The sequence below is a fragment of the Talpa europaea genome, assembly GCF_964194135.1.
Source record: "Talpa europaea genome assembly, chromosome: 12".
Taxonomy (NCBI): domain Eukaryota; kingdom Metazoa; phylum Chordata; class Mammalia; order Eulipotyphla; family Talpidae; genus Talpa; species Talpa europaea.
The window spans coordinates 49,959,432-49,972,057 of NC_140079.1; the positions used below are offsets into that span (position 1 = coordinate 49,959,432).

Genomic DNA, 12,626 nt, shown 5'->3' on the forward strand with positions numbered 1-12,626 from the left:
TATAGTTACTTTTTTCCTGATCCCTTATTTGGTTCCTCTATATTCCTCCTATAAGTGAAATCATCTGATATTTTTCTTTTTCTTTCTGGCTTAATTCACTGAGCATGATCCCTTCCAGCTCCATCCATGTTGCTGCGAATGGCATGGGTTTCTCCTTTTTTGATTGCTGAGTAATATTCCATTGTGTATATGTACCACATCTTCTTGATCTAGTCATCTTTTTTTGGCCATTTGGGTTGTTTCCAAGTCTTACCATTTGTAAATAGTGCTGCAATAAACATAGGGGTGTAGGTCCTTTTGAATTAATGTTTTTGTGTCCTTTGGGTAGATACTTAGGAGTGGAATTTTTGAATCATATGGAAGCTCCATTTTTAGTAGTTTGAGGAACCTCCACACAGATTTCCATACACTGGCCTTATTTTTGATGGTTCTCACCCATTGTTCTCAGTCCCTATGGTCCTGACGGTGAGCCTGTAAACTCACCAGAAGCCGGGCGACATATCTCTGTGGGCTTCATGGCTCACATTCTGAGCAGTTGGCACTAGGTTAGTTAAGGAGAGAGAACTTTCTCACCAAGGTGAATCACCTGTCCCTAGACACATCCCCTGACGTCTCCTGATGTGTCCCATTTCAGGGAGGAGCCGTAGTGGGTGTTGGTGCAATCCCAGCAGAGCTCAGCAAAGAGTCTGAAAAAGGGCCTCCCAGGTGGCACAGTGGTTGAGCACTGGGCTGCGAAGCTGCCCGCAGCCTCTGCAGCGCTGGTTCAATCCCCAGCTGCTCCCCGGCCACCGGCGGAGGGTCCCTCATGGCGCGCAGACCTCTCCTGCCGCCCGCTGCTCCCCTCAGCAGTGTACTTCGTCAGTCTGCCTGCTCTGCTCCCCGCTCTGGCTCTGGTGAATTCTCTCACCCTCCTGCGCTTCTGACTGTACCCAGTGCTTGTATAAATAAATAAATAAATCTTTTTTTTTTAAAAAAAAGAGTCTGAAGAAATGTAGAGGACGAGCAGGAGGACCAAGAAGCTGGAGCAAGGAGGGGAGCAGGGAATAGGAGGATCAGGAAACTTTTGGCATGGATTTCTCTGAAGAGAGAAACATCTAAAGCAGTAAATTGTATATCTTTCCTGGGTGAGGGTCTTTCCTTTTTGATTCTTTCTCTCATTGCTTCCAGTTGGTAAAAGATGCAGTCTTTCCAGAATCACCAAAGAGACAATTATGAACTAACCACAATGGGACAAAAACAAAGAAGAAGTCATTGAGCACTGAGTGGGAGTGTTTCTGGAGCACTTGGGCCAGATGAGTGAAGATCCAGTGGTTGTCTGAGAGCCCCCGCTTCCCTGCATCCACCCTCAAATTTCCTACTGAAATAACCCACAGAGCCTGCTCTGAGAGAAATGAGGGCATGGTTCATTCACTACGATGGTGGCCAGGGAGAGAGCCAAGAAATCCCACTCTGTTTATTTACTGGGAGTCTCATTTCCTATGCCTGCCTTGCTCACGTGGGACTGAGTAAAGCTTAATCTAACAATTCTTATCTGAGGGAAAGCAAAGGGTAGCCCTGGAAGTCCTCTAAATAGCAGGTGCGGAACAGAATGAGGAGGAACAGGGAGGGCAGAGGTCAGTGGAAAATAACTTTTGGGAGGCTAGAAGCCCATAAGGCTGATGAGCTAGAGATAGGGGCAGGTGAAGGGCCTGGGGGTTGATGCCTAAGGGTGCAAACTGGAACCTGCCAGGATAGGGTGACACGGAGCCCAGATGGACTGGCACTGGGTCAGGTCAGATGGGGTTTTATTTTTAAAAGGATCTGTAAGTCCTGGGAAAAGGGACCATAAGGGTACTGGGGCCTTTAATCCCATTAGCAGAAAATAAAAGTGTGCTCTGGTTCTTTATTGATAGAAGAGAAACTGCAGGAACCATCTAGGCCTTATAAGTCGATATAAAGAAACCTCAAGAATCTAAAGTGATTTTACTAAATGTACAATCTGAACTGAAGGAAACATGCTAACTTTGCACAAAACAGGCTTGCTTTCATGGGGAAGGAAAGTGTACAGTGTGATTAGGGACTGATCACCTGCTTAGTAAATTTTGAGTTTGTAAGAAGACAGAATGAAAGTACCCATTGTTTTCCCAAAAAACTGCACCTCTTCCCCAGTCACTTTGTATAGATCAGCCTGGGCTCAGGGTACCCATAACCGCCTTCCTGGTGGCCAACGCATAGGAATTCCATTCTGCGGTGCTTGGCTCATCTCAGCCATTATTTGAAGGTCCAGAATTATTTCCATAATCCTTCTCCAATAGGACGTACTGCAAGGAGACCAGACTCCCGCATGCAGCACGGTGCGGTCCTTGTGTACTGGTGGCAGAATGGGGCTGTGTAGCTTGTGAGAAACCAGGAATAGCTAATTCTCCTGCTAAGGGGAGATCTCATTTCATTTCAAAAACCTGAAAAAAATGTTAACTATTGGGCCTCCCCTGGTGGTGCAGTGGTTGAGCGCTGGGCTGCGAAACTGCCCGCAGTTTCTGTAGCGCCAGTTCGATCCTTGGCCAAAGGCGACGGTCCCATATCGCGCGCAGACCTCTCCTGCCACCCACTGCTCCCCTCTGCTCCCCACTCTGGCTCTGGTGAGTCCTCTCACCCTCCCGCACTTCTGACTGTACCCAGTGCTTGTATAAATAAATAAATATATCTTTAAAAAAATGTTAACTATGAAAGAGAAATCTTAAAATTGTGTGATCCACTTTTCAATCATTTTGCTTTAGAAATACAGATATACCCATTGAATAAATATCAATAATATGGCCTCATTTTTTGATTTTTTGATGCTCTTTCATAAACATTTCTTTCCTGAATTACTCCTAAAAAGCTTGACTGTTATTTGGGGGTTGATAGTGAGTGGAGTAGCTTTCCACCACCACTGACTGCTTTTGTCTGTTTGTTTTTAATCTGTACAGGTATGGAAACCTGACAAGCCCAAACTGTGAAGAGGATGGAAGCCAGAGTTCTTCAGAGTCCAAGACAGTGATCAGAAAGTAAGTGGCTTTTCTCCATCCCAGCTCTCAGCCAAGACTTGGAGTTTGAAAAAACCCCAGCTCACTAGTTACGTGATTCCTGTGGGTGTTGCCATAGTTTTTTTTTTTTTTTTCCACCAAGTATAACTAGAATTACCTTTTGATTATCTAACAATATTCATTCATCCATCCAGTAACAATGTACCAAGCACCTGATTGTTGTTCAGGGATAGGATCATGAACCCAAAAAACAAGCCCCAGTTCTTTCGATGTTGATTCTTTAGCAGAGTGAGAGGCAGAATCCACACAGAAAAAAGACGACTAAGGAGGAGCGGGGGCTGGATCCTGAGGAGATTCAGTCTGAGGAGATCCTCATGAGAGTCTGATTTACCCAGGCACTAGGAGTGGCGACCCTGGGGCAGAGACCTGGCTGTGGGACCAGCCAGGCCCTGAGCATCCAGGCACAGAGTGTGGAAGAGGCTCTGTTCTTCTGTGCCCGAGGAGCAGTTGGGAGGCCAATGAGGCTGAGCAGGAGTGAGGTGGCAAGCGCCAGAGGACGAGAGCTGTTACTGGGTGTAGCCTGGGTCTCACAGGCACATGAAGGCCTTGGAAAGAACATTGGATTTTATTCTGAGGGAAAAAGGAAATGTTTAGGAAATTTTGAAGAGAACAATGTTTCTGCCTGATTTATATTTCAAAATGCTTGCTCTGGTTCTATGCAGCAAACAGACCATGGCAGTGGGGATAGGGTAAGGGTGGCAGTAAGGAGCCTGGTCAGGACCCCGGCAAGGATCCAGGCAAGGGGTGATGGTAATGTGGACCTGAACTCCAACAGTGGGGACTGTTGAGGGACCCAGCTTCCCCAGAGGTCTGACAGGACATGGAGGAGAAAGAAGAGGCTGGGGTGCCCCCTGAGGGTTATGGTTTGAGCAACTGATAGGAAGGACCTCGGCTTTATGAAACAAGAAATAGTGGTGAGGAAGAGCAGGTTTGTACGAGGAGCTTTGTCTATAACTTACCATTAGGCATGTTAACATTGAGGTCATGGATGAGTCTAGATTCCAAGGACATAGACATTTAGGCATCCTTGGTTTATAACTTGATACTTAAAGCTGTGGGACTTATGTGACCTCCTGAGGAGGAAGGGCATTTAGAGAGGAGACAGGTCCAGAGACTGAGCCTTGGCTTCCTTCAGTGTTTAGTATCCAGTAGTGGAGATGAGAACAGAACAGGGAGAGGGGAGGGAGAAGGAAGTTGTTGAGCTCCAGAAGACAGTAGAAGAAAGGGTTTCAGGGGCCAGTGACCAGCTCTATTGGATGCCACCGTATATGAAATAAGAGGAGTCTGAGAGTAGCACCTCAGTCTGTGGAAACTTTGAGAGGCACCATCTTGGTGGATGGAGGTGTGGGTTAGGAGAGGAAGTGGGGACCAGCTCTTCAGAGGAGTTTTGTTATAAGGACCAATAGAGAAATAGGAAGAACGATGATCTGAAGGTCAGTGGAGGGTGTTTCATTTTTCATGTCCCAAACCAAGCCTCATGGCTTAGAATCTGCATTTTAACAAGATTCTCAAGTAATGTTTTTTTTTTTTTTTTTTTTTAAATGGGAGGCAGTGTATGCTGATGAGAGTCAGCTAGGAGACGATGAAGAAAAACCACAATGCAGCCATAAGGGCCTCTAGGGGAGGTATCCCTGAGTATATGGGAGAGATGCCACGGTATCTGAAACCACCCAAAAATAAATACTCATCTGGGGGCCAAAAGTCTGGGGGAAGGGTAGCCCTAAGTTATTAGAAAACTGAGCATGTTTTTTAAGAGTTCAGGTAGTTTTGGAATAATTTTACTGGATGGGCCATAACTTTCCAGAAAATAAAACACACCAGCATAGATATTTGAATGCCAAGTGCAAGTGTGGTGAGTGAACAAATACTTTATTCTTTTTTTTTTTTTAAAGATTTGTTTTTATTTTTATTTATTTATACAAGCACTGGGTACAGTCAGAAGCGTGGGAGGGTAAGAGAATTCACCAGAGCCAGAGCGGGGAGCAGAGCAGGCAGAAGGACCGAAGTACACTGCTGAGGGGAGCAGCGGGCGGCAGGAGAGGTCTGCGCGCCATGTGGGACCCTCCTCTGGTGGCCGGGGAGCAGCCGGGGATCGAACTGGCACTGCAGAGGCTACAGGCAGCTTCGCAACCCAGCGCTCAACCACTGCGCCACTGGGGAGGCCCACAAATACTTTATTCTTAGAGGACTTGGTGAAGGCTTTGTAGAGAAGGTGACATTTGAGGTAGATGTTGAAGGAGGGCAAAGATTTTGGCAATAGAGCCACCCAGGCAGAGGGAGCAGTGAGACCAAATCAGGGAAATGCAATGTATGTGGCATTTTGAGGAACAGCACAGAACCGAGCACTGCCTCAGTGTCCATGTTGGGGAGGGGAGTTTACAGAGCTGAAGCTGGATCATGGCTGTCAAGAGAATTTAGAATTTCCCTGGTAAGCAGTGGGTGTCAACCCCAAAATCTTTTACTGGAGCAAAACAATATAGTGAGGTAGGTGGTTTGGGGGATGGATTAGACTTAGAACCTTCCTATTCAAAGTGAGGTCCCGGGACCAGCATCACCTGGGAGCTTGTTAGAAATATGGAATATCAAGCCCCAACTTAGATGTCCTGGGTTGGAATCTGCATTTTCAGAAGATTCTCTCAGTAATTCCTATGCACTTTGCAACTGAAAATCATAGAAATAGAAGGTTTTACATTTAATTTTTTAACCATGGCTACTTAAATGCATTTTCAAAAAGAACCTTTTAATGTCGAACGTTTTAAAGCATATGAAAAGCAACAGTGCTGTAGTAATGGAGTGACTGTCTTGTCAAATGTAATCTACATCTGTGATCACATGCAGAAATGAGTGTGTTGTTATCCACATATTTTGGAGCTGAGTCAGATATACAGCTGGAGGAGTGTAGTGGTGAAAAATACCCAGTGCTCTCTCTTTCTCAGGGGGTGTTTTGTGATTAAGTAGGTTTTTGGGAAGTAGCAGTTAAAGAAAATGGATGTGTACACAAGATGCCCATTATTTTAAAGGCCCCTTCAAAACTTCATTCAGATTCATTGTCCACCAGGAACAGTAATGTGGGTAAGACTCCAGGATAAGCTGTTTCAAAAGGCTTTCCAGTTTTAAGCATATGAGACCTTCACAAAGAACTTCACATAGAACTCCCCTGAGGGGTCCATCGTTAGGGACAATCGTCCTTTCCCAAAGCCTCACAATGAATTGGTAGAAAGTTCTTGACCCTTTTCCTCAGACTGAGTTGCCTTTTAAAAAAATTATGCTTGATGAAAATATGCCACTTTATCTTATAATGGGTCGCTCTGTCCTACAAATCCTGGAATGTTAAAATCCTTTCTTTCTGCTGACCTTTCTTCCTTCCATTTCCCTTTTTTTTCTGTCTTTTCTGTTTTTTCCCCCACTTTTATTAGTTTTCATCTCACTTCACCATTATTTTCTGTTCTTTTTCTAATTAGCCTTGGCCTGATCATTTCTGGACTAGACAGGGTCACTGCTGTGACTTTCTGAGAGGAAATTCATAAAGCACCTTCTCCCAGCTGCATGTAACATGTTGAAAGCTAGAGATCATCCCTGACCTCCGGCTTCTGGCTTGGATCAGGATAGAAGGCTTCCTGAGGCTGACAGTTTATGGAGGAGAGAGGAGTGTGTGCCAGTTGATGCTTTATGGGGAGCTTTTTGCCCCCCAGAGGACATTTGGCAATATCTGGAGACATTTCGTTGTGTCACTTGGTGGGGGTTGATGCTACGTGGCCAGGATGGCTGTCAAGCTTTCTACAGTGCAAGGGGCAGTCCCCCGTCTCCTACCCCAGGGCAGTCTGACCCTCAGTGTCAGCAGTGGGGAGGTGGGAAACTCTACTGTATGGTAATGAGGCTGCAATCTTCAAGTAAAAACTATCTTCATTTATGACTATTTAAATCAGATATGAAAATACAAGCCTGCTTATTTGGAAGTTGATTTATTCACATCCCTTCTTATAATGAGGAGGTCCAGGAGCCATGAAAGATGAAGAATCCTGGGTGAGGAGCTGGGAGAACTCAACCTGGTTTCTCTTGATCCTTCTGTCACTTACCAACACATGGCCTAGTCACTAGACCTCACTCAGTTTCTGAGCCCCTTTCAAGTTAGTTTAATGATGTCTGCGATACAGTTCATTTAGTTTTCACTTCATCTTTTTAACAATGACAATGAAAAATGAATGGAAAATAAATAAATAGATGACAATGAGTGTCAGAAACAGAGACATGGTCCAAATACTACCTTATATTTTTGAGAGGAACCTTTGCCCTTATTTCTCTGTTTGGAGAGATTCTGGAACCAGTTCTGATAAAATAAGAATGAAAAATCCACAGTTTCTGTGATTTGTTATTAACTGTGACATCACACCTGCCCCCTGGTCATTCGAGCCGAGCTACAGCAGTGTCTGGGGGGTGGTGAGGAACAGCCAGATGCCGGTTGTTTTCCTTTGCTGTGAGTCGGCTTTCTTGTGATTTCAGGTGGGAAACAGCAGGAATTCGATGACATTCTAGGAAGTAAACATCCTGTTTAGGGAGGATGCCTTGGGTTTTGCAGTCTGGGATGGGGGCGGATGGGGAAGCAAATGGGTTTAACTGTGAAGTGAAAGATGCTCAACTGTTTGGTTTTCCAGTTTTTGCTTGTGCAGCACAGGCCTATGCTTACATGTTATTCAGGCTCCCAAGTCCAAGTTCACCAGCTTTCCTGTATATCTAAATATGATCTAATCAATCTTTCAGAAGATAAAAGAACATAAAGAAAGAAAACATGGACATACAGATGGAACATTGAACATAAAAGACTGCCTGGTGGGGTTTGGGGCCTCAGCTGGTTCATATTTTCATGCTTTATAAAAAGTGTCAGATTATGCAGTGAGGCCACTTGTAATTCCAATCCCAAGAGTGCCTACTTTAGGCTTTGTGCAATATTTGGAAGCTTTAAAGTTATCTTGCTGAAACCAGCGTTCCTTCAGTTGCAAGGAATTTAGCTTCCAAGGCTTCTAGATGTCAGTGGTCATTTGCCACACAGTGGTTTCTAATGCTAGTGCTAGACTGAAGTGTATAACGAGGTACAACATGTTTATTTCTCCAATCTCTAAACTGGATAGCCACTATTTGGAAATCTGGAAACTCGCTTCCTATGTCAAAAGAAAACATGCTTGCCCGTGCTCATTCTACGTATGCCCCTTTCTTCCTTCCTGCTGACATTTTTATATAATAAAGTGCTGTCTTTTTAGCATAATAAAATCTGAACCAGATGGAAAAAGAAACCCCCCGATGCAGATTTATTACAGTCATTGAATTTGGAAGGGAAGAGAGTATAATGAAGGCATGTTCACCACACAGAGCCTGGACACCACGGATCTGAAATGGGGCTGAGATTAGAACAGCTATAGGTATAATATTATTTAAAGAGGTTTAAAACTCTGAAATGGACCTCTTTTTATTATTTTCCCTCAATGGCTATTTTTAGTTGAACTTGCTTCTGTTTCTTTTTGGTTAATTGAATCTTATCGCTTCCCTCCCGGAATGTCATGTCCTGCTCTCTCAAACTCCTTGCCATAGCAGCCCTTCAAATTGTTGAAATCATTCTCCTTTCATTTTTAAACGTTCAGATGATACAAATGTCATTCTTGTAATCTTTTCCCAGAAGTCGTAAATAATGACACCAGATTTCCATCACTTGTTTAGAAAGGATCTTGTAAATAGTAGTAATCCAAGGTCTTGGAAGTACTTTAAAGAAAAGTGAGAGAAGTTCAAACAAGTTGGCTGTGATTCTTTAATGTCGAAGCTTTGTAAAAGAGAGGAATTAAAAATTTTCCCAGTGACTTGGCAGTCCATATTCACCTCAGAAAACTGAGATACCCTAAGAAGGCAATTGACATTACTCTGAGTGATTGTAACGAAATGAGAAAAGAAGGAGGAATGGGATGAAGAAAAGAGCAAAAATTAGATTTTAAAACTCCACATTTAGAAGAAGTAATGAGTCTAAATGTGAAAGGAACATTTTCTCTTTATAAGTAAAAGTGAAGCAGAAGAATTATGGAGAATTGATAACACCACTGAAAAAAGCCTGGTATTGTCTTTAAAACATCCAGACTGGGGCCTCCCCAGTGGCGCAACAGGTTGAGTGCCGGGCTGTGAAGCTGTCCGCGGCCTCTGTAGCGTGGGTTCAATTCTCGGATGGCCAGGGAGCTACCCACATGGCACAGCAGACCTCTCCTGTCTCACCCGCTGCTCCCCTCTGCAGTGTTTTAGGTCCATCTGTTCTGTTCCCCGCTCTGTCTCTGGTGAATTCTTTCACCCTCCCGTGCCTCTGGCCTGTACCCCAGTTCTTGTATAAATAAATAAATCTTAAAAAAAAAAATCCAGACTGGACACAGAAAAATAGGAACTGTAGTTGTACAAGTCATTGACATCTTGAATCAAAATTTAATGGAAGAGTGTGGAAAGCAACCAAGCAGAAATTTTCTAATAATTAAGGAGGGGTGAAGCAATATCAATAGTCAGTGGTTTGGAAAGAAGACAAATTGTTCACCTAAGTATCGCATCGGTTTTCTACATGTCAGAGAACAGCAAACAGATTTCCCAACCCTACTCTCCAACCAGACTCTCATACTCCATTTACCTGGCAGCCTCGTCCAGGATGAAAATGAGGACCCCGCCTGCAGCACCAACCAAGCGCTGCGTCTGTGGTGTGAAGTATGCTTACCTGTGCCAAGCATTCTGCGGCACCTCTGTGTCTTTTTCTATCACAGATATATTGTGAGACAGTGTCCTCATTTTATAGGTGTGGCAACCAATGCTTCAGAGAAGTTACACACATAGACTAAAACCAAGCAGCGGTTTGAGGAAGGCCTGGTAGTTAACTCAGATCTCACAGACTCCAATGGCCTTGGGCTCCTCTCCATTGTGCTCTTGGGCCTGCCATTTTGGGGTCTCAGGTGCTGTGAGTGCCCCCACATTTGGAGTGTGTGAAGATCTAGGTGATGGTATCACCATTGTGACTGATCTTTTCCCTTCACTTGCTAGCATTCTAAAATCTTACAGTTGGGGTTATTTCTTTGAATCTATGTTGTTATATTTAGCTGTATAGCTTTATCATGGAGTAGACACCCTGAGCAATGTCCCCAAACAGCTGCTAGAAATGTGGAAGTTAGACTTGTTTCCTGGGGAAGGGGAGAGGTTGAAGGGTGTAAGGAAGAAGAAGGAAGTCTGTCCATCAGTCCGAGCGCCTGCTTCCTGTTCCTGGTGGCTTGTGGCATCTGTCATTACCAGGGGAACATTATCATCATGATAAAAGCCCTTAAAGACCTCAGCAAATTTTTCATTAGAGACCTATTTATAACATGAAAACTCCCTTCTCAGGTTGGGAAGGACTGGAGAGTAATGAGTTGAGGTCCCTGAAAAATAATTCTGGTGAGTGGCAATGGCCTTGTGTCATAATAATCATTAGAATTCGCTGACTGCTTTGTAGGAGTAGACCCTGTATTAAGGACTGTATATCCTTTTGTAATAACTCCATGTATTATGACTCCAATTTTACAGATGAGGAATCTGGGACAGAGAGAGGTTAAAGAACAAGTCCACAATCATACAGGGAATAAATAAAAGAGCTGGGATTGACCCAGACCTTAACCTCTACACTGGCTTCTACTTCTTTCCCTGTGAAAGTGAAAATATTCCCCTTAAGTACTTATGCATTTTTTATTAAGATTTTATTTTTTATGATAGTTTAGATTTATATAAAATTCAGCAAATAGCACAAAGTGTCCCCTGTCTCTTCCTCACATGGCTCCCTGTTGCTAATATCTCATAGAACATTCATTAAAATTAGTGAACCACTATTGGTACATTATTAACTCAAGTCCACAGTTGATTCTCATTTCCTTAATGTCCATTTTCTCTTCCATAATGTCCAGTCTTCCTGGGCTCCTCTTGGCCACAATAGTCTGTTGGATTTACCTTGTGACCTTCACAGCTTTGGGGACATATACTGACCAGGATGCCCCTTTAGTGGAAATTTTTCATAATTTGGCTGATGTTTTTCTCACAGTTCAACTGAAGTTTATGAGGTTTTAGAGGAATATCACAGAGATAAGATGCTGTTCTCATCACTTGATGTTAAGAATACGTATAATCGATGTGATATATGACTGGATGAAACAGTATTTTTTTTTTATATTTCTTTATGGAAAATATCTGTTTCCCTTTTCTCTACCATAGTGCATGTTTGGAAGGAATTTACTGTGTCCAGCCCACACTTCCCTCATTTACAGTGAAGTATCTACCTACTGTATTTGGAAAGCTTCTACGTGAGAGATTTGTCTCCCCATGTATTAACATAGTCATTTATTTATATCAGTGTGGATGTATGAATATTTATGTTATACTTTGGGTTTTAATACAGTGCTACTTCATTTCCTTAGCTGCTCAGCATTAGTCATCAGGAATTCTTTTAGTTGACTTCTGAATCTCTATGTTATAACAATATTATTAGGGGCTTGTTTGCTTGCTTGTTTGAACCCTTCTTCATTTTGTGGTGCTCCTATTTTCCCCTACCCTTGAATCAGCCATTTATTCAAAAATATCTGGTTCTTGTATTGGAGACGTGTATTAGAAACCGATCTCTGGAGCTCTGTGTGCTCATTTCTACTGGGGGGGGGGTCATTTCCATTAGGTCCTCTCAGCTGACAGGACTAGAAAATGCATGTGTATACTAATCTGCGAATATACACATATCTGTAAATATTTCCCGGTCTAACCACATGCATCTATTGTGTCAGACATGAGTTCTTACTGATGCCTCCAACTCAAATCCTTCTCACCTTCCCCACTTGCTTATTTGTAAATTCCCTCCCCAACAGTGAGGAAACTGGCTCCTACCACCTGCCATCCACTTTCTTGTTCAATGTCAGTTACATGTATAGCAACATCCAAATCCCTAACTCGTATGCCTTGTGGGAAACAACTTTACCAAGTGGAGTGCAGTGCTTATGTGTATACATTTCCTTGGTCTTTAGTCTTCAGTCTTATAGACTTCAGTTCTTCTTTTTAAAATGATAAAAATGGCAAGTACTTTTTGAGTACTCCCTTTGTCCTAGGGACAAAATATTTACTTGTATTATCTCTTTTAGACCTCACAACACCCATAAAAGGGCTCTATTGTTATACAATTCACAGATTAGGAAGTCGAAGCATGAAGAACTTAAGTGACAGCAAATAAACCACAAAACTGGACTTGGTCTAAGTCTAGAGACCACATTTAGCCACATCAGCTATGCTACACGTAAAAAGCAGACATCTGGGAGACCTCTTATGTTTTTCCTCATGGGGAGCAGTTGCTGGCGCCCTGAGTCAGGTTTGGTGATAGGGGTTAAGTGTGTGTACAGTAATCCCCTGCAACTTCTGCAAATTTGCCTTCAGATGCCAGGGCCTGTGCATGTATTTTAGGGAGGAAGGACAGGTGTGCCAACACCCTTGACTTTGGGGTAGCTAGTTTGAGGCTCATCACCTTTTCTTGGCCTTTCCCCACACATATTT

General features: G+C 43.3%; 1 protein-coding gene across 6 annotated transcripts in view; it reads left to right on the forward strand.

The window, feature by feature from the left end:
• Positions 1 to 12,626, forward strand: part of RGL1 (ral guanine nucleotide dissociation stimulator like 1) — a gene marked incomplete at both ends in the record, with an annotated part of 156,192 nt that overhangs the window by 93,256 nt on the left and 50,310 nt on the right. For 5 of the 6 annotated variants that reach the window (XM_084249330.1, XM_084249332.1, XM_084249331.1 and 2 more), the window contains one exon: positions 2,949 to 3,026. The exons of the other annotated variant lie outside the window; for it this stretch is intronic. In XM_084249330.1, the coding sequence (XP_084105456.1) occupies positions 2,949 to 3,026 (78 nt within the window). The remainder of the gene's footprint in view (positions 1 to 2,948; positions 3,027 to 12,626) is intronic. 6 annotated transcript variants of the gene reach the window in all.